Source organism: Physella acuta, unplaced genomic scaffold (assembly GCF_028476545.2).
Source record: "Physella acuta isolate Inbredline_101_S28 unplaced genomic scaffold, ASM2847654v3 ptg000890l, whole genome shotgun sequence".
Classification (NCBI taxonomy): domain Eukaryota; kingdom Metazoa; phylum Mollusca; class Gastropoda; family Physidae; genus Physella; species Physella acuta.
The window spans coordinates 664,151-687,079 of record NW_026732407.1 but is presented as its reverse complement, the minus strand read 5'-3'; the positions used below and the strand labels follow the sequence as shown (position 1 = coordinate 687,079).

Sequence of the window (22,929 nt, the reverse complement as noted above, 5' to 3'; positions counted from 1 at the left end):
AACGGACAGACACGGGGTTTAGCCAAGTCCTAACGGTTAAACACGGGGTTTAGCCAAGTCCTAACGGACAGACATGGGGTTAAGTTTAGTCCTAACGGACATACACGGGGTTTAGCCAAGTCCTAACGGTTAAACACGGGGTTTAGCCAAGTCCTAACGGACAGACATGGGGTTAAGTTTAGTCCTAACGGACATACACGGGGTTTAGCCAAGTCCTAACGGTTAAACACGGGGTTTAGCCAAGTCCTAACGGACAGACATGGGGTTAAGTTTAGTCCTAACGGACATACACGGGGTTAAGCCAAGTCCTAACGGACAGACATGGGGTTACTCTGACGGACAACAGACGGGCTAACCCTCCGGCTAGTTTGCCGGTAAACGATAAAATCCGCTCTTGACTACGTACTGTAGACTTTCTATAAACAAATAATCCCTGGCCAACACCGGTACGGAGTTTCTTATCTAAGACCAACAGACACTGTCTGCTTGAAGACAGACGGTGTCTAAGTAAGACAGATGGTGTCTACTTTAAGACAAGCGGTGTCTGCTGTAGAACTGATGGCTGAAATTTAAGAGCTGATAGATGCAGTGGAATACATTCATTTCACTCACATTTAAATCACATGGTCAAACACTATCACGTGATTTTAAATCACATGGCCACACAATCACGATACGTTAAATATCGGCGACTTAAAATATTATTTAAATTTATTTGTATTATAAGTCTCCTAGAAACCTAGACGTTATATACAATAAGTAAACACAAACGTTAGATTGAAACAACTTTAACTCTAGACGTTAAAGACAAACGTTAGACTGAAACAACCCTTACTCTTAAAGACACCTTTTTGTGAACAACGTACAAGTTCAAACCAAAATGCTATTCTAGATATTGGTCAGTATCGATTCTAGAGCTCGATATGTACACTATTACTAGATCCCAATATGTTCACTATTACTAGACCCAAATATGTTCAATATTACTAGATCCCAATATGTTCACTATTACTAGACCCAAATATGTTCACCATTACTAGACCCAAATATGTTCACTATTACTAGATCCCAATATGTTCACTATTACTAGATCCCAATATGTTCACTATTGTCAATAAAGACACTCCTGATTGTTGTGTTTCCCACAGCGTATTTCTCCTTTCATCTTTCTGACATTTTATGACCGGGTATAAAGACTTGCCAATATCTTGGACTCTTCACCTTTAGCCTAAAATAGAACGTGTCAGACTTTACCATGGCTAGATAATTTATGCAATAGTTTGAGAAGTGTGAAACCAAGGTAGATATCCACACCTGATACGACAGGAATGGCGGAAAGTCCTTTTTTTCACACACTGCCTAGTATTCAGGATTGATGCTCTTTTCACACACTGCCTAAATATTTTAGTGCTGTTCTTTTCACACCTTGCCTTGTATTCAGGAGTGCTGTTCTTTTCACACATTGCCTAAATATTCTAGTGTGGTTCTTTTTTACACATTGCGTAAATATTCTAGAGCGTGTTTATTTTCACTTTGCCTAAATATTCTAGAACGGTTATTTTACACATTGCTTAAATATTCTAGAGTGCGGTTCTTTCCACACATTGCCTAAATATTCTAGTGCTGTTCTTTTCACTTTGCCTATATATTCTAGAGTGCAGTACATTCCACAAATCGCCGATAACATCAAGACTCTGTACACTACCAACTCTGTCCACAATTTTCTGGTACATTTTGTAACGCGGACCGAAAGTGACAGATGACTTTTTGAAAGCTGACACCTGACTTCTCAGGGCGACAGATCTGACCGTTGGATCGAGAGAGTGAACGGTCGCCGCCAGAGATTGCTGGGGGAATCGTTTATCAGACTTTGGTTGGACGCTACACACCTGTCTGCAGGTGTAATAACCTGTGAAGGGACCCAGCGATACTGGCTGTGGTTTGTCTAGGTGAGCAGCTTTTGTCTCCTGCGGCAAACGTTGTGGGGTGACTCGTGTGAGGGTGTGTGTGGGGCTGACTTATGTGGCGTTGACTTAAGTGGCGTGATGTGTGACTGACTCACGTGGCGTTGTGGGGGGGGGGGGGGGAACTACCAGTTGTTTGAGTGTGTCTTACTGCTCCCCTCAAAAATCATCACCGCCAGTGTTAAGCTGAATAAAAATGACGGAATGATACGTGTGTAGATACGGTACACCACATCAGAGGAAATTATCGGGACGACTAAAAATGTAAGTGAAAAAGTCCGACGAGCATAATGTTAAAATATGCTAATCAGGTGCGAGGGATTAATCTAATCTAAAGGTGAGTGAAACGTCAAAAAGTCAAACGGAGCACCTGAGGACTAGAGGCAGGTAAAAAGAGCGACATAGCAGGTGTAATTTATTAGTTTCACCAAGGTCCCGGACACGCTGGGAGATTGACCCGAGGGCTCGGGGTTTACCGTGTCACCCACGGGCAGCAGTCAATCTTGTAGACATGGAACTGTGGCATGACGCAGGTCAGGCACTCTTTCGGCAGTGGCGTGCTCAGGGTAGGGCTACCGGCCACAGGCGGCACTTTCTTGTCTAAATACATTTGTACAGGGTCGGGGCGTCTATTAAAAAATCCGCCCTGAATGTTTATAAAGGGAAGGATATATATATTATATAGAGAGCGCCCCGAGGCTGAAATGTAGAGCCAGGCGACGGGGTTCATATGCGAAAACTATATATAGATAGGGTTCACAGATGAAAACAATAAAAAGACGGGGTTCACATATGAAAACAATAAAAAAGACGGGGTTCACATATGAAAACAATAAAAAGACGGGGTTCACAGATGAAAACAATAAAAAGACGGGGTTCACAGATGAAAACAATAAAAAGACGGGGTTCACAGATGAAAACAATAAAAAGACGGGGTTCACATATAGAAACAATAAAGAGACGGGGTTCACATACAAAAACAATAAATCTGAGACAATACACATGTGGGGAGGGTTAGGAGCGGCTGATAAATGCACGTCAAAACTTATCACGGAGAAAGTCTGCACCTGTTTATCTTCAGGTGTGACCCGCACTACCTGAGAATTTAAGGATCGCAGGTAACGACCTGAGTGATGAGGTATTTGGTTATCATCTGCTGCTGGACGCCGGGTACACACAATGTCAAGTCACCTTTCGGACCAACGGTCAATAGGGCTGATGAAGTAGAGTTCACCTGCTCTTGGGACATTGGTATGTGAAACAATAGTGCAGCCTTTTTATGAACACGAGTCAGGTACACATCAGTGCTGTCAGGTACACATCAGGGCTGTCAGGTACACATCAGGGCTGAGTGGATTTAGGGAAGTTCTACGGAGTCGATACTAGGATCCGAACTCGGGATTTTCAGGTTAGCAGCCGTGCGCTTAGAAGACCGACGTTTTTTTTTATAACCACACGGCCAGCAGCCTAGACAAAACTTCAATTATTCTTAAATCAAAGCTCCATTAAAGGCGGTCGCCTTCAAAGAAATCAGGAGTTATCTTATTCTTAGGGTAACTCTAGTCAGAGTGAGTTATCTCTCTTAGCGAAGCTGATACACCTGAATCAAAGGCTTGATAAGTAACAACAAGGCATCAATCGGTTGCAGTAAGGTGTAGACGGTGGAGGGATGGTCAAATATATTCAGGGAGTGGTCAAACTCAGATTTGGTGTGGTCAATGATATGTTTAGTGTGGTCAAACATGGGTTTGGTGTGGCACTAAGTATTAAGGTATAACGTGTAGATGGTGAGCATGAATGTTTCACCTAGGCTAAAACCCACCTGCACACAAGACTGTCGACATTTTTCATTCACTATAGATGAGCAGCACAATGGAGCTGAAAATACACAAAGTTATTTCTGTGAGAATCTACATGACATCTGACATTTAGGGATGTATGGCATCTTAAACATCTGCTCACATGACATCTTGAAACATGAGACCACAGAGTTTGAAACAAAAGATTTAATATGACACCACACAGGACTGAAAGATTAGGCTCATTGCTTTGCTAAATAGAAGCGGATGAGAGTGAGAGGTAGTTTGATAAAAAATGTGAAATAGGCATGTGGAAACAAAGATGGACTAGACACCTGGACACAAAGATGGACTAGACACCTGGACACAAAGATGGACTAGATACCTAACCTGGACACAAAGATGGGCTAGACACCTGGACACAAAGATGGACTAGACACCTGGACATAAAGATGGACTAGACATCTGGACACAAAGATGGACTAGACACCTGGACACAAAGATAGACCAGACACCTGGACACAAAGATGGACTAGATACCTGGACACAAAGATAGACTAGACACCTTGACACAAAGATAGACCAGACACATGAACACAAAGATGGACTGAACACAAAGATGGACTAGACACCTGGACACAAAGATGGACTAGACACATGGACACAAAGATAGACCAGACACATGGACACAAAGATGGACTAGACACATGAACACAAAGATGGACTAGACACATGGACACAAAGATAGACCAGACACATGGACACAAAGATGGACTAGATACCTGGACACAAAGATTGACTAGATACCTGGACACAAAGATGGACTAGACACCTGGACACAAAGCTGGACTAGACACATGAACACAAAGATGGACTAGACACATGGACACAAAGATGGACTAGACACATGAACACAAAGATGGACTAGACACATGGACACAGATAGACCAGACACATGGACACAAAGATGGACTAGATACCTGGACACAAAGATGGACTAGATACCTGGACACAAAGATAGACTAGACACCTTGACACAAAGATGGACTAGACACATGAACACAAAGATGGACTAGACACCTGGACACAAAGATGGACTAGACACATGGACACAAAGATAGACCAGACACATGGACACAAAGATGGACTAGATACCTGGACACAAAGATAGACTAGACACCTGGACACAAAGATGGACTATGACACCTGGAATAAGCCAGACACCTGCAGTTGGTGTACAACAAACAAGATCCTGACATGCGTTTGACATACCTTATGGTAATCAGTAAAAACAGTAATAGCACTTAGATTAATGAGGTGAATTTATTTAAATTAATTTTAAAGTAGCAACCACTACAGGTAAATATGCACACCTGCATTCACCTGTACAAGTTAGTTTACCATCAGGGGGACTAGTGCCGCAGTGGGAGGGAATTAAAAATAAATGTCGTTGGTTGATTAAACCATACAGATGGTAGTTTTATTAAGTTTAATAGATGGGCAAGAGAAGTAGAGTTCAAATGTTTGTGTGACCTCTGCATATGAAGGGATAGTTAAGTATGGTCAGATATATGCCCAGCCACCTTTAGTTTACCTGGATGGATTCAAAGATGTTCTATTAACTTGAACCCGGATTTGAACTCGGATTAGCAGTCTAGCTCTCTACTGCTAGACCACACTGTCCCATACATAATAATTTGAGTATAATTTATTTAAATGTTTTAATTACAGTACAAAAATATGAATTATAGAAAACTGAAATGCACTACTCATTTTTAGCTTGTGAACTGACATTAAACAATTGACTCAATAACATGGATTATTTCTATCTGTACACTAGGTGTTACAAACAAACTAGTATGCTGTACAGTATTTAGTAGAAAAACAATAAGACAGTGTTATTGTTGTTCAACACTTGACATAACTAAAACAAAACCACTACACTTTAGACCTAGGTGACTAGAGAATTGAAGAGGTTAGTATCAACACTAAAATTATCATAATATCAATAACAATAGTTTTCATCCTTGAAAGCCTATAGCCAATACCCATTAACATTTTGTATAATCTCAATCCATCAAATATTACGCCACAATCAGTTTGGCGATCTGAATGTTTCTGAGTTTGGTTTGTTATGTGCATGCTGCAGTCTACATTTGATGAAATAACAACCAATGAGATCCAATCCAATCAGTGATTGAGTTTTAAAAAATTAAAATATATCAATATTTCATTATTAATATAAAATAAGTTTAACTATGTACACAGCTATATCAGTAAACAGTGTAGCCTAATCATTATAATTGTGGCAAAGAACTGGCTAACATCAAGTGGTTACAAGCTAATGTAATATATAATCTTATGTAAAGTTGGGAACCATTTTAGATGCTAGTGTAATATATAATCTTATGTAAAGTTGGGAACCATTTTAGATGCTAGTGTAGTACATAATCTTTCCTAAATGTAAAGTTGTGGACCAATTGTGACTGGATGGCCCATTAGGCAGAAGAACTATAGCTCTTATGTTGTTAATGGCCTTTGCTAGTGAATGGATGTTCAGCATGTCAAGGGCCATTTTGTGATGATGATAGTGGTGGCCATTAAATTACAATAACAGAATCCTACAGACCAATCCAGACTAACAATATTATTATCAAGGCACATTATCCATCATATTTAGGTAGCAGATTTAATTGTTTTAAACGTTATAGAATAGAATACTTTTTATTAACGCAACTCTGGAATTCTTAAAAAAAAAAGAGAGAATCTTTTTTATCTAAGTACCCCAAGCTCAGATTTACAGGATAATTGAAAAGTAAAATCCAGTTTTTAAGTCTTATAATTTTTAAATACTACATTATGTACTTTTATTTCAACCAGAAGCATAGCTCCAGAAAAAAAAAATTAAAACTGTTTTAGCCCATGAACTGATGGATAATTTTCAGTTTCCCATAATGAGGAACAAAGTTAGAAAGCATTTTTAATGAATAGTTAACAAAAATAAAAATTTGACACAGTGAGTACTACTGAAAATGTGTGACAACATCAACATTCCAAACATTAATTTACAGTACAGCCAGAGGTTTAGTTCAGTAGAGTTTAAGCTAGTGGTAATCTTACACCACAAAGACAGTAGGATTTATTCAATGACAAACCAGATGATACCATGAATGCTTTTAAAGTTTTAAGCAAAACAATTAAATTTTGTTGGTAGGCGGACTAAAATACTAAATTTACTAATTACATAATTAGATCTAGTAAACTCAAATTACAAAGTAGGCCCAATTAGAGTTGCTGCCAGCAGCTGGTTTATAAATCTAAAATTTCATAATTAATTATATCTAATTATAAAATCATGAAATAGACCTAAATTTAAAGTAGATTCTGAATTTTCTTTCTTTTTGAAAATTTTAAATAAAACTACTTTTTGCTTCAAATGTTTTCATTCAGCTATAAACAAGACCAAAATGAATATGCCATATTGGCTGCCATGATTATATAATTATTATAATATGCTAATATAGATATAGGCCTATAGTAGTATAGCATACATAGATTACATTTTTAGATTTATTATATAAGCATACTAATACTAACAAACATTAAGCATTTTAGCCATGTATAATAAAAAATGTGTATTAATGTATAACAATTGAATAATTAAAGTAGCATTCAGTCAGTTTTTACTTTACTAATCTATTAAATTAATAATCAGTTAATTAATCAGTAGGCCTATAGACTTTAGATAGGACAGATCTACAATGTTGGCCTTAACTAAAGAGTACACCAGGCAAATGTTTCTTAATGAAAAATGAAAGGTCTAGATCTAGATCTAGATCTAGATCTAGAAATCTAGAATCTCTGAGGGGGCACCGAGTGCTAAAAAGGCTAACGTTGTAACATGACATTCTAGATCTAGATCTAGATTCTGTCATTTTTCAATAGCATTTAATGAACATTGTGTCGGTACATATTTTTGTGGAACAACAAAGGAGTCTACATCTGCACACCCCGAACAAGACGTAGGGATCTACTCTAGGCCTAGTATTATAAACAAACCGCCATACCTTTTCACTTTTACTAGATCTAGTCTCGCTACCAGGGTAGTCCCCCGGGGATACCGATACGGATGCGATAACAGGCGAGTGAATTTTTTTCAAAGCCAACTCACCTTTAGAAGAAACAAAAGCGTTGATCATCAAACAAGCTATGGCCAGGAGAATCATGTTAGAGAATCTGCACATATCCAAACGACCATGATTGCTAAACCACAACTTGATCAGTTCGGGTCACAAGCGAGACGAGCCCCTTCATAACAATGAGCTGTTCCCTACCACCATAAACTAAACCTCTCTGGTCCCTGACGATAGGCTGCCACCCCTTCACAACAATGAGCTGTTCCTTACCACCATAAACCTCTCTACTCTCTGACGATTGGCTGCCATTGCGAAGCGCGAGGCAGGCAGGAGCGAGGGGAACGGCAGCGTTCTTTGAAACCCTTCTGACAATATTTTCATTATTGTAGATAAAGGAAAAAAAAAAGTAATTTTGCGCATAGTTACCGCAATGACGGAGGTCTATGTAATGAAAGTGTACGTTCGTTTTTTTTTTCGGCTAGTATTCCATCCACAACTCACTCTCTACAGGCGAAGCTTGGCTTTAAAAAAATGCTACCTGCAAGTTCACAAGACGCTGTTTGAAGGGGAAAGATTGGTTGCATGTTGACACATTGTAAAATGTTTATCGTCGAGAATATGCCTTAAACATGGTTTTGTTGATTTAAACATTTTAAGTATTGACTCACCGCCTGTTCAAAAGTTTCCTTTATTCCTTAAACTTACGCACTGAATTCAAATATTTGTATGCAGTATATTACTTACAATGTAAGTATGCACGTACTACAAAAAGATAAGTGATATCTTTATCTAGGGAGGTAGCTAGTGATATAGATAACTATGGGTCCTGCACATTATACATAACACACATATGATATTTTTACATTACCTTATGTAAAATACTATAGCCCGTTCTATTAGCGTCATACAGTAGGCCTATACCATGTCTAGCAGAGTTTCTTCCAGGCATCTCTTCGGGGGGGGGGGGGGGGGGGGGGGGGGGGGCCGAAGCCTCCCCGAAATTTTTTTACCGCCCCCCCCCCCCGAACGAAATGAAAATTATATAATTTATATAGAAAATATATAGGCCTACTTTTAACAGTGTCCGCCCCCCCCCCCTCCGAAGAAAGTCTACCGCCCCCCCCCCCCCCCCGAAAATTTCAAGTGCCCCCCCCCCCCCCCCGGAGAAAAAAGTCTGGAAGAAACACTGATGTCTAGCGACATACCCCATTCTCAAAATACTGAGAATTTAAAAATTGCTGGTTATATTTTCATTTGGAAACAAAAACCGTACAGTAAGTAAAAAGATGAAGATGCAATTGCTGCGAATTATCTAAACACTCTACTATTCAAACAACGTGACACTCGAGAAAAAAAAACTATAAAGAAGAACAAAAGCAATGCTGATATAACAACCGTAACCATTACAGGGAAACAAAAGGATGGATAATCTGTGTACCAGCCTTATCTTCTCTTTATTCTAATGATTTCAGACTGGAAGAAGGTGTGGACAGTGCTAGGAGAGGTGGGAACTAGTTCTAGGGGAGGTGTGGACAATGCTAGGGGAGGTGTGAACAGTGCTAAGGGAGGTGTGGACAGTGCTAGGGGGAGGTGTGGACAGTGCTAGAGGAGGTGGGAACTAGTTCTAGGGGAGGTGTGGACAATGCTAGAGGAGGTGTGGACAGTATTAGGGGAGGTGTGGACAGTGCTAGGGGGAGGTGTGGACAGTGCTAAGGGGAGGTGTGGACATTGCTAGGGGGAGGTGTGGACAGTGCTAGGGGGAGGTGTGGACAGTGCTAGGGGGAGGTGTGGACAGTGCTAGGGGAGGTGTGGACAGTGCTAGGGGGAGGTGTGGACAGTGCTAGGGGAGGTGGGAACTAGTTCTAGGGGAGGTGTGGACAGTACTAGAGAAGGTGTGGACAGTACTAGGGGAGGTGTGGACAGTGCTAGGGGAGGTGTGGACAGTGCTAGTGGGAGGTGTGGACAGTGCTAGGGGAGGTGTGGACAGTGCTAGGGGAGGTGTGGACAATGCTAGGGGTGGTGTGGACTAGTGCTAGGGGAGGTGTGGACAGTGCTAGAGGAGGTGGGAACTAGTTCTAGGGGAGGTGTGGACTAGTTCTAGGGGAGGTGTGGACAGTGCTAGGGGAGGTGTGGACAGTGCTAGGGGAGGTGTGGACAGTGCTAGAGGAGGTGTGGACTAGTGCTAGGGGAGGTGATTTCTAGTGCTAGTCTGCTCAATATAGGTAGGATAAAGAAAACTATGCAGATATAAGCTAAGCAGTTGCGTAACAGATCAGCCGGGTGCCCGTGGACATTACAAGGGTCTGACCCACGAAACCTACGCGGGTTTTTGCTGTAGCTGGACCAAAAGTAGGGGAAATGTGTGACACTCTTTATTACAGACTTTACAGTTCCCTATAATATTTAATTACGTCTATCCAATTATATTTTTGTTAAAGAATATATTTTATATTTGTTATCTAAAATTCAGTTTGCTATTTATTTTTAGTACGTTTATTGCTTATTATAAAAGTAAATATATTTTTGGATATATACTATAAATTTAAACTATAACTATAGTTAAGCTAGTCTTTCGCTGTTAGCGCCTCATGAAATGGTCATGCGGGAACTACCGGCAATTCTTGAAATCTAATATGTAAATATTGTTTATTCAGTATCACGTGATGTAAACTCAGTGTCATGTGGCCTTGTAGAGTCAGTACCACCGACGTGTATGTTCTGGAAGGCGCCGAACCTGCAACTGTGTAGAAGTGCCTTCAACAAAGAACAAAAGAAAGAAGACAAGTCGACAAGGAGAGGAAGCGAGCTGTTGTTAACTGCGCTGTTTTCTTCAAAGTGAGCGTATGTCAGTGATGGAGCGAGATGGCGGACTGTATTAGCTGATTCTATCGTCATTGGGAGCCAGAGTGGAAAGATCATTTTCTCGTTGGTGTGGGGATATAAGATGGTTGGGGAATTAATGATGTTTGTTTGATGGTCGGGGAATTAATGATGTTTGTTTGATGGTTGGGGAATTAATGATGTTTGTTTGATGGTTGGGGAATGAATGATGTTTGTTTGATGGTTGGGGAATTAATGATGTTTGTTTGATGGTTGGGGAATTAATGATGTTTGTTTGATGGTTGGGGAATAAATGATGTTTGTTTGATGGTTGGGGAATTAATGATGTTTGTTCAAAGGTTGGGAAATTAATGATGTTTGTTTAATTGATGAGAAATTACTGATGTTTGTTTGAAGGTTGGGGAATTAATGATGTTTGTTTGATGGTTGGGGAATAAATGATGTTTGTTTGATGGTTGGGGAATTAATGATGTTTGTTTGATGGTTGGGGAATAAATGATGTTTGTTTGATGGTTGGGGAATTAATGATGTTTGTTCAAAGGTTGGGAAATTAATGATGTTTGTTTAATTGATGAGAAATTACTGATGTTTGTTTGAAGGTTGGGGAATTAATGATGTTTGTTTTAATGGTTTGGGAATCAATGATGTTTGTTTGATGTTAATGGAATTAATGATCTTTGTTTTAATGTTTGGGGAATAAATGACGTTCATTTAATGGCCGGGAAATTGGTGACATTTGTATAATGGTAGGGGATATAAAGTCTTTAGGTAAACGTTTGTTTGATCTATCTGTATTTGAGTTGAAAAAAAAGCACTTAACAACATAGATCTACTGCGTGAGTGGATAAATAATAGAAGCGTGTTTTTATAGTGCTCACACAATACACACAGATGTGTTATTTCATGAAAACTATTGAAAGACAAATCCATCTGGCTTATATATTCTAATTTATCTACCCCGTCCAATATGTCCCAACCATCCCCTTCCATCTGGTGTTTTTGTTTTAATTAACCGCCATTTGAAAGAAATCGACCGAGTCAATCTCCTCTCAAGTACGGATATGAAGAATGTTTCGATTTGTTTGGAGTCTGAAGATGGATCCCCATCTGTACATCGGGGTCCTGTTCGACCCCCGACCCCGATAAAGTCAAGCCCCATCTGTTTTCACGCTGTGCAATATTGAGTTGTGCAGCGAGAAGTGCATCGATTTCTGACAGCGGGGTGTGTGTGTGGGGGGGGGGGGGGGGGGAGTTAAACAGTCACATGGCTCCGGGCGTAGTTCTTTAACTTTTGTTTTATTTTCTTTATTAATTTTTTAAAGCACATGCTAGAAGTTGTTGTCGCTGATCACATAAAAGCTGGATAAAAAATTGGTGAAAAAAAGTTATTACGGTTCCGATTTGAGTACCTTTTTCAACGTTCTTAAATAAATGGCGCGTGTTTTGTGTGAGCGCATGTCTGGTAATAGTAAATTCAAGATTACTGAATCAATAGAGTGAAGTCCCTTTGCTCACACCGTGGCGCTAGCTGATCCCCACGCGACGGACTGTTTTACTAAGCTGTTCGTTTTTTGAATGGAATCTAGGTCACGGTTAGAACTGTCAACGCCAGCGAACGTCAGGTCCCCCAGTGCGTGTTTAACGATCTGGGGGTAAAAGTTAATCAGAAACTTTGTCAATATCTTACCAAATAACCTTACGACCGCCCCGCCCCCCATTAACATTTGAGTCAAACTAATTGGTTTGCTGTTCAGCTCAGCGAAAGGCACTGTCAGTATTTGATCGATCTAAAGCAGAAAGCACTACAACTATTATCATGTGTTCTATGGGCTTGTTTTCATCATAAAAAATTCACTAATAACTATCGTTTGTGTATACAAGTTTCAAGACAAGCAAATTTCATTCTTAAATAGTCTCAAAACTTCATTATTGCTTGAACCACACCTCGTACATTAACCCCAATTAGCAGAATTTCTCATTATTTATTCAGATGTAGCTAAGGGAAGGTGGGTGGGGTGGCCGCCCCTGGGCGTCGATCACAAAGGAGCGCCAAATGGGGTATAAACAATATTTGTTTTTTAATTCTGAACTGCATTACTTTAAAAAATAAACTGTTACCTGGCTTTACAGAATGATTGGCGATTTCTACACATTAAAAACTGATTCAGGATAGTAGCAGATAAACAAAAGAGCACCGACCTTTCCTATTTCGTGGGGGGGGGGGGGGGGGGGGAGGAGGAAAAAAAGGGGGGGGGGGTGTTTACAAACTTGAAAAACAACATATAAATGGGGTGGTGCACAAACTTGATAGTTCTCCCCGCGTGCTAGAGGAGTTGATACGCCTATGTATTTATTAAGCTCATGCCACAGAAGCTCTCGCCATACAACTCATAAGCTCATTCAATACACTACATTCTTGTAAACATTGAGCTGACACCGTTCAAAAGCTCATATCTGGACTACTTATTTGTCTTATTAATGAGCCATTTTGTCGGGAACCAAATTATCGGAAGCCATCTTGTCGTGGGCCATTTTTGCAGGAGTCAGTTTTTGGGAGTCTTTTTGTCGCAAGTCGTTTTAACAGGTGCATTGTTGTGCGTCATGTTGTCCGGGGTTCTTTTAACGGGAGACAACATGCAGTGGGAAGTTCGCTGAAAGCTTAAATTTGATCATCCTCCTCTTTAAACTTTCATTTAGCGTCAAACATACCCTGCCCCCTCCCCCAAGTTTCAGACGTATATCAAAATACGGCACTAATCTAGCTATGATGTAAGATTGACCCCTCACCCACCCACCATATAGTATAAAACATTGCCTCACACACCCACCAATAAAATCCGTAACAAAATTAACAATTAATACCAAGATCAAATTGACGTGGGTTGAAGAGGATGCAACACACCACCCATACATTAACTTAACAGAAGGAAACGCAGATAAAAACATTTTTCATCTACCTACATGTTCGGATTTTGATGGAGCCAAGAAGTTTTTACAATTATCTTTATGCGCAGAGCGGAGTTAGCAGATTATTGATTGCATTGCACCATCTGGTAAAATTATAAAATTAGGTTAAGCCATGCAGCAATTATTGTTATTCCTTATCGGCAAACATTTTTAGTAATTATTTTGACAGTATCAGATGTATTGAATTAGAAAACAACTGTAACTATCGTTCATGTTTAAGTAGATGTATTTTGTAGCTACTATTTGTATATCGCATGTGGTTAGAAATGTAGCCCCCCCCCCTCCAACACACACTCACACACACACAAACACACACACAAACACACAAACACAAGTACACACACATATACACACACCTGGTGTGTCAAACTGAAGTACCTTTCCGAACCGGACGGTCGATATGAAGCAGCTGAAGTAGAGTTTACCTGTTTCAGTTACCCAAGCATATGAAATAATAGTGTTGACTAGCCACCTTTACTATCCCCGACGAACTTGTGACTTTCAGGTTAGTAGTCGTATGCTCAACCATCAGACCACGCCGCCCCCACACATACAAAGACCACATAAATAAATCATAATAATCGATGGTATTTAATCCACAGCCAACCAGAGTTTCTTCCAGGCATCTCTTCGGGGGGGGGGGGGCGAAGCCCCCCCGAAAATTTTTTACCCTCCCCCCCCCCCCCCCGAACGAAATGAAATTTATATAATTTATATAGAAAATATATACTTTTAACAGTGTCCGCCCCCCCCGAAGAAAGTTTACCGCCCCCCCCCCCCGAAGATTTCAAGTGCCCCCCCAGGAGAAAAAAGTCTGGAAGAAACACTGCAGCCAACATCAACAGTTAACCGCATGTAGACGAATATTTGGCCCCATGTGTTCTGAGTACTGAAAGAAAAAATTATTAGAGAAATATATTTTACTTACAGACAGCCATAGTATCTAACTTCAAGAGAACCGTAATTGACGGCCACAATATTTAACCACAGCATACGCAGCTGTTGAAAGTTAATTTTTGCAATTTAAGGTCGGCGAGTTTTTGTACAGGACGTTCCGTCAGAAGCGTATCAACCTATTTCGGTGCACGGCACGGGGCGAACTATCTGTTTTGCGCCCCCCCCCCCCATATTTATATATTTATTCACCTTTGCGAAAAAGGACTCCCCCTACTAGTCACTGTTAACATTTTTTCCGTATCACACAAACAATGTAGAAAACAGTCTATAGAGCCACGTAGCTTTCTATTTTCTTAATTTTAATTGAAATGCAGCTCAAAATATTATATTATTATATTTTTCTACCCAATTTGGCGCCCCCTAAGGTCGGCGCCCTGGGCGGCCGCCCCACCCGCGCTCCCCTAGCTACGCCACTGCGTCCTGTTTCCTCAACTAACCCCCTCCCCCCCCCCCCCCCCATAATAAAAAATAAAAAAATAACTTGATACTGTTTACATTTTTAGTTGTATCAATCTTTAAATGCGACGCCATTGTCTTGAAAATGGTCGTTGAGGTAGAATTATTTACCTCACCGTAGACCGGGATATCTAACCGTTAAAGGACAACCACCAAGTATTGTACTCCTTGTTAAACAACGCACCAATGACCGTCGAACAATCAGCTAAAATAACGACTGTCTCCGTAATTACTGTCTAGCCTGATGACGTCTGTCGATAATTTGTCAGTCTTTAATGACGTCATTAGATTAAAAGCACCCCCCCCCCCCATTTCCCTAGCCCTTGCTAAACGACCCAGACAGAACTATAATCAAGTTAAACGCTGAGGTCAACACAAGAGAAAATTGTCCCGATCGATTCTAGGATCGGCCTGTCCATTTTAGCACTGAGGTTAAAAAATTGCCCACAAAGCTAAAATAAATTAAATTTTGAACATATTTTGCCAATAGCATAATTTAATAATTAAAGTGACAAGTAGATAACTACATATTTTCTAACAAAATTAAAAATATTACCTATTGAAATGAATCAGGGGAGGCAAATCTTGAATTTGTTACAGGAATTTAGTATTACATGTATTACTTCCCTTGATTTTATTCAAAATGTTCGAGTTTCAAAAAAAAAAAGGAAATCTATTTATAGTGAGGTTCATTATAGTTCATATGTTTTCACATATAAAATTTCCTTATTAAAAATAAAAAAAAAACAACTGCACCATAAGTAAGGATTAACACCCGTCAAACATACATACGCACTACTTGCTCTACATGCTTTGAGTGTGAGATTTTATTTAGTTATCCCCTTTTCACATTTTAATCGTTTAAATCAAGTTGAAATAATGCGGCCTTTGTACATTGACACATTTCTATTTTGATAGGTCAGAGATCAGGTTGTTTAGAGTGCATTCGTCTGTGCTGATTAAAACATTCAGGGTAGTTAGGTAGATCTCTGGGGAAAGGTGTGTGTATGTGTATGGGAGGGGGGGGGGTGAAAGTTTGTGATTGAGATGAATAGGTAAAGGGGAGCTAGCGGATAAGGAATGGGTGGGGAGGATGGGGGTGGGTGGGTAGGAAAGTGCATTTAAGGGATAGAAGGAAACATTTTCTGTGTTTGTCTGGGTGGGGGTGGGGTTAGGGTGGAGGAGGGTGGAGCGTAGGTGAGTGGAGCGGTGGAGTGAGAATAGTGGAGGTAAGTGGGGCGGTGGAATTAGTTTGGTGGAGTGAGTTTGGGTGGAGGAAGTTTGGTGGAGTGTGTTTGGTGGAGTGTGTTTGGTGGAGTGAGTTTGGTGGAGGAAGTTTGATGGTTTGAGTTAGGTGGAGTTTTATTGAGGGAGTTTGGTGGATGATTTTGGTGGAGTGAGTTTGGAGGAGTGAGTTTGGTGGAGTGAGTTTGGTGGAGTGAGTTTGGTGGAGTGAGTTTGGTGGAGTGAGTTTGGTGGAGTGAGTTTGGTGAAGTGAGTTTGGTGGAGTGAGTTTGGTGGAGTGAGTTTGGTGGAGTGAGTTTGGTGGAGTGAGTTTGGTGGAGTGAGTTTGGTGGAGTGAGTTTGGTGGAGTGAGTTTGGTGGAGTGAGTTTGGTGGAGTGAGTTTGGTGGAGTGAGTTTGGTGGAGTGAGTTTGGTGGAGGGAGTTTGGTGGATGGAATTTAGGGGAGTGTCGTGGATGATTTTGGTGGAGTGAGGTCGGTGGAGTGAGTTTGGTGGAGGAAGTTGATAGCTAACTTGACATAATAACGTTGAATAACCCTTCGAGTGCAGACACTAATTGAGAAAGTAATTAGCCTAACTAGTCGTGTTTTGACAGATATTTACACCAAACCACGTGACAGGGGAATGTTTAAAACTTCAACCGGAAAAAAAAAACGTTTCAGTCTCTTAAGGGTTTAAAAAAAGAATCATTTCACGACTGGATATAGCGAACGACTTTAAACTGCTGAGCTACTTGACGGTTTTAAACTGCTAGAACTTGTTAGAAGCAGCAGGTTGCAACAATTTAATTAGAGCGAGGTTTTTGTGGGTGACAAGTGAAACAAATTGTTGGATTGGGAGTCATGGTAACAACAAGCATCAGACAACCCGTGTTGGACCAAACGTCTAGTTCAGCAAACGGAAAACAGATAAATTCTGTCCAGCAGACAAAAGAGGTTCATTCACCTTTAAGGCCTTTAGATATAGCATGTAGATCTAGTTGAGAACGCTGCATTTTCTAACAAATTATCACCTTATATTTAGGTTTAGTGGTTTTTTTTAAATGAATATTTATTTTAAGTAGGTCCCTATTGATATATCCTACATCTTATTGTTAAAAGCTAACCCGAAAACATATTCGTCAACCTCAAGTCATCCCAACACAACCCGACGTCCTGCCTGGCATACTTTAACCCTTAAACTCTTACTTAACCCTAATCAAATTCCTAATTCGACAGTTTCTTCGGCTAAACCCGTAACCTTTTACTTAACCCTAATCAAATTCCTAATTCAACAATTTCTTCGGCTAAACCCCTAACCTCTAACTTAACCCTAATCAAATTCCTAATTTAAAAAATTACTTCGGTTAAACCCCTAACCTTTTACTTAACCCTAATCAAATTCCTAATTCAACAATGAGTTCAGCTAAACCCCTAACCTCTCACTTAACGCTAACCCAGTTCCAACCACTAACCATGTATCAGCTAACCCCGTGTATATTTTATGTTTGATCTAAGCGCTCTTTACGTTTAGCCCAACCGCGTGTCCTGACCTTTTTGTTTTAACAAGGTCACCCCCCCTCCCCCCCCCCCCCGTGCTGCCACCCCACCCCCACACCTCACCAGAAGTGTATTAAACCCTCAGGTTCCGAGTGAGCAAAATTAACCTGAATCCCGCCACGCGAGTCATTGATCCACATCGTGCTACCTTCAAGCATCCCGCCTGCGTCTGCTCTCCCAGAACTCACGTCTGCTGCCAGTGTTCTAATGAGTTCTAGGGTCAGCTCTCTCAGACCATCCCGATTTATGAGTGACCAATCTAGAACCTGTTCCACCGCCGTCGTCGTGCCTGGAATTCTCTGATGGGATCTGGACGTTCTGTCTAACTGGTTTCACTGGACACTGTGACGTCACGTGGATATTTTTTTCTCGGCGTTCAAGTAAGTTTTGTTTGCTCGCTTAAAGACGCATCAACTATCATATAAGTGACAAATTTTGTAGTATTGTGTTCAAACTATATTAACAATCTGATAAATGGCAGATTTTGTAGTGTTAAGTAAAATATGGATCTACTATTACATCGGTGGAGAATTCTGTAACTTTATGTTAAAACTAGATTAACTACCATATTAGCGGCAAATTCTGTACTATTATGATAAAACCAGATCAACCGTCTAATTAACCACAGGCTGTAACTTTATGTAACGCATGCACAAGCATTATTGTTTACTAGATCGTATTTTGTAAAGCAGCCATGTTTCACTACCTGAGCTGAAAACTATACCATGTACTGTTGTGTGCTCATATCATTCTTGACTTTGTTTAAAATTTTACATTGGATTATGTGAAGAATTTGTTACAAAGTGAAGTTTTAAAATTTTACATTGGATTATGTGAAGAATTTGTTACAAAGTGAAGTTTTGTTATTAAAGTTGTCGTTGAGGCATCAGGGGCACCAAACATCAGGGGCACCAAACATCAGGGGCACCAAACATCAGGGGCACCAAACATCAGGGGCACCAAACATCAGGGGCACCAAACATCAGGGGCACCAAACATCAGGGGCACCAAACATCAGGGGCACCAAACATCAGGGACACCAAACATCAGGGGCACCAAACATCAGGGGCACCAAACATCAGGGGCACCAAACATCAGGGGCACCAAACATCAGGGGCACCAAACATCAGGGACACCAAACATCAGGGGCACCAAACATCAACTCGTGGTTTTGTGCTGCGATTAGAACAACTGTATGGTCATTACAACGACATTATAAAAGTTATCCTTTACACAAGAGATTACAAGAATATAGACATTACAATATGACAAGAATATAGACATTACAAGATGACAAGAATATAGACATTACAAGATGACAAGAATATAGACAATACAATATGACAAGAATATAGACATTACAATATGACAAGAATATAGACATTACAAGATGACAAGAATATAGACATTACAAGATGACAAGAATATAGACATTACAAGATGACAAGAATATAGACATTACAAGATGACAAGAATATAGACTTAAATATAGACATTACAATGTGATAAGAATATGGACATTACAAGATAACAAAAATATAGACATTACAACAAGATGATAATATAGGCACTAGAACAAAAAATATAAAAATAAATCTTATAAGCCTCTATAACGTCAGGCGTTAGCCCCCCCCCCCCCCCCCCCCCGTTAACTAGCAGCACTAGAGAGCGTCAATGTTATTGATGGGTTACCTCTCTTTTTGTAATAAGTTAATTACCACACCAATCACACTCCAGCAGGGAAATACGAAATGTCAGGACTAATTAGTTGGTGCATGAGCTGCTGGGGGGAGGGGGGGGGGGGGTGAACGACGGTTACTGGATTCATGAGTGCGTGTGTGTGAGGGGGGGTGTTACGTTACCCCTAATGGAACTGGTCTTTTAATTTGGCTCAAGTGTGAAACCACAGATTGGGCGGGGGTGTAAGGGGGGTGCAGCAGGGTTGCTTTCAGACATTTATCTCTGGGGGGGGGGGGGGGGGTGGCACTCATAACTTACGGGGAGGGGGTATTTCAAATTTTAACAGGGAGGGGGACGCTGGTAAAAGTATCTATGTTTCTATATGAGTTATATGTTTTTCATTTCGTCCAGTGAGGGAAAGCGGAGTGGCGGAACTGCCACCCCCCCCCCATGAAGAGATGCCAGAAAGAAACTCTGTGGTGCAGAGTGATTTAAAACTTCTCAGGTTCTGTAAGCTTTGATGACGTCAAGTAACGTCGTCTTTTATAGCCAGACATCTGTGATGTGAGACTTGAAGGTGAATGGTGGTCTCTGGGGGGGGGGGGGGGCACAACTTTGGAGTAACTACAGCTGGGGGACATTGCTGTTGGGAGGGGCATTTTCTTCGCCAGCGGCTAACAATTTGCTAATAGTCTACGGTAAACATGGTTTAACGTGGTTCAACGCGGTTCAACGCGGTTAACGTGATTGGGTAAAAATAAATTTAACAGGTGTCATTAGTGACCCATCACTTTTTAAAACGCCTATTATAAAAACGTGTTAAAATATACGTCACTGCAATTTGTCATTTGAACATGATTACATAATGAGAAAAACGTGATAACATAAGAAGTCATCCATAAATGACGTCACGCTTTTTTAGACGATTTTTACCTCCCCCTTCCCTCCGTCAAACATCGTCACAAAAAAGCTAGATCTCCCCCACCCCCCTAAAATGATGTCACACCTTAGCCTACAACCCCCCCCCCCTCAAAATTGCAGTTTAATTTTTTTAAAACATCGATATTTTTTCCGAAATCTTGTCAGAACTCTGTCAACATAGAGTATTTTAATCAATTCCTATTACAATTTATTAAAACAGTTTTCTAAAACGCGTCAAATAACGGCTGAAACACGTTTTCTAACTTTGCTTTTACGTTTTTCTAACTTTGCTTTTTTATAATGCAAAAGTGTGACCCCCCCCTCCCCCTCCTCCTCACACACCGTCACAATATTACGGACACCCCCTCCTCCCTACGAATGTGACGTCATTTATGGCCGACCCCTAATGAGAAAAACGTGATTACATACTTAGAAGAGCTTGATTACATAATGAGAAAACCAGATTACATAATGAGTCACTTTTTTAATTAATCGTGTAAGGATTATTTAACCGACCTGGACTGAACCAGTTAAACAATATTATATTTGCAAACTCCACAGCTAGTTCAATCAACCTAGCCCCGTTTCTTAAGCTGGCACAAGATTAACTTTGTTTTGAATTGAAAGGTCCCATCTTTAGCTGTACCTGTTCGACCCACAAGCTATTTAGAGATTAGTAATCAAGCATAGCATTACTGCTCACGCATTTAGTACACTTTTGTTAGGCAATATTTTTGTCCCCCCCCCCTTCTAAGTACACACCAGTGTGTTGAGGTGAGCGTGTACTTGCGTGTCGCCCCCCCCCCCTTCTAAGTACACACCAGTGTGTTGAGGTGAGCGTGTACTTGCGTGTCACCCCCCCCCCCCCCCCCATGTAATGTGTACCGGAAATGACCTGACGAAGTACGACACCGGTACCGAGACAAGAGGCCCAAATTACCTTGGGGCCTTTTCTCCCCGCGTTCGATTGAACATGACACATTCTCTCAGCCGGTAAGCCGGAAGCCGGCACACGGCATACGAAAACACTTCTCGTACATACCGTAAGCCCTGGCATTGTTACCACCAAGGTAAAAGTAAAAAAATATTTCAAAGATTAAAACAGAAAGTTCATAAAGACATGAAATAAAGATGTGCGACAACCTCGCGTCAAAATGTTGACTGAATGTCCTGTGTCTAAAAGTTGACCGCGTGTCCTGCAGGTATGGAAGTTGAATGAGGACAATTCGTACACGGCACCGGATCACAGGCTTCCGTATCGATTATTCATCAATATCGATTTGTGGAGTTAATCGATGAATTTTATGTAGGAAAACAATCGCTTGTTACAGGAATCATTTAGATGATCAAATACGAAGTCTGATGTAGGAAACTTGCAGACGACCAAACACCAATCACCTGCTACAGGCAGCCAGCAGACGACCAAACACCAATCGCCTGTTACAGGCACCCTGCAGACGACCAAACACCAATCGCCTGCTACAGGCAGCCAGCAGACGACCAAACACCAATCGCCTGTACAGGCACCCTGCAGACGACCAAACACCAATCGCCTGTTACAGGCACCCTGCAGACGACCAAACACCAATCGCCTGCTACAGGCAGCCAGCAGACGACCAAACACCAATCGCCTGTACAGGCACCCTGCAGACGACCAAACACCAATCACCTGCTACAGGCAGCCAGCAGACGACCAAACACCAGTCGCCTGTTACAGGCACCCTGCAGACGACCAAACACCAATCGCCTGTTAACCCTGCAGACGACCAAACACCCAATCGCCTGTACAGGCACCCTGCAGACGACCAAACACTAATCGTCTGAACAGGCAACCTGCAGACGACCAAACACCAATCACCTGTTACAGGCACCCTGCAGACGACCAAACACCAATCGCCTGTTAACCCTGCAGACGACCAAACACCAATCGCCTGCTACAGGCAGCCAGCAGACGACCAAACACCAATCGCCTGTACAGGCACCCTGCAGACGACCAAACACCAATCACCTGCTACAGGCAGCCAGCAGACGACCAAACACCAGTCGCCTGTTACAGGCACCCTGCAGACGACCAAACACCAATCGCCTGTTAACCCTGCAGACGACCAAACACCAATCGCCTGTACAGGCACCCTGCAGACGACCAAACACTAATCGTCTGAACAGGCAACCTGCAGACGACCAAACACCAATCACCTGTTACAGGCACCCTGCAGACGACCAAACACCAATCGCCTGTTAACCCTGCAGACGACCAAACACCAATCGCCTGTTAACCCTGCAGACGACCAAACACCAATCGCCTGTACAGGCACCCTGCAGACGACCAAACATCAGCTCGCGCGTTACTTCTGCTTTATCCTTCTCTTCCTTATCTTATGGCTGAGTTCTTAACCACACCAAGGTCAAGGCCGGCATCCAGCGA

General features: G+C 41.3%; 3 protein-coding genes across 3 annotated transcripts in view; 2 read left to right on the top strand and 1 right to left on the bottom strand.

The window, feature by feature from the left end:
• LOC131952818 (reversion-inducing cysteine-rich protein with Kazal motifs) overlaps positions 1–8,122 on the bottom strand; it is a 42,864-nt gene extending 34,742 nt beyond the window's left edge. The window contains exons 1-2 of the mRNA XM_059315678.1: positions 7,935–8,122; positions 3,787–3,842 (exon numbers count right to left, since the gene is read on the bottom strand). Of these exons, the coding sequence (XP_059171661.1) occupies positions 3,787–3,842; positions 7,935–8,007 (129 nt within the window). The 5' untranslated portion in view covers positions 8,008–8,122. The remainder of the gene's footprint in view (positions 1–3,786; positions 3,843–7,934) is intronic.
• A 9,908-nt stretch (positions 8,123–18,030) lies between these two features.
• The window catches only part of LOC131952817 (roundabout homolog 1), a 48,725-nt gene continuing 43,826 nt past the window's right edge, over positions 18,031–22,929 (top strand). The window contains exon 1 of the mRNA XM_059315677.1: positions 18,031–18,283. The gene's annotated coding sequence lies outside the window, so the exon portion shown is untranslated. The remainder of the gene's footprint in view (positions 18,284–22,929) is intronic.
• Positions 20,042–22,658, top strand: LOC131952767 (uncharacterized). The gene is made up of 3 exons (XM_059315590.1): positions 20,042–20,093; positions 21,884–22,288; positions 22,372–22,658. The coding sequence occupies exons 1-3, from the start codon at positions 20,042–20,044 to the stop codon at positions 22,656–22,658; spliced, it is 744 nt and encodes a 247-aa protein (XP_059171573.1).

What these genes read in the sequence shown, in the direction of transcription:
- LOC131952767 (XM_059315590.1), top strand. Translation starts at nt 20,042, where the DNA reads ATGCCAGAAAGAAACTCTGTGGTGCAGAGTGATTTAAAACTTCTCAGG. An exon ending in TTTAAAACTTCTCAGGTTCT is followed by an intron (nt 20,094 to 21,883) that starts GTAAGCTTTGAT and finishes GGAAACTTGCAG; the next exon opens with ACGACCAAACACCAATCACC. An exon ending in GACCAAACACCCAATCGCCT is followed by an intron (nt 22,289 to 22,371) that starts GTACAGGCACCC and finishes CACCTGTTACAG; the next exon opens with GCACCCTGCAGACGACCAAA.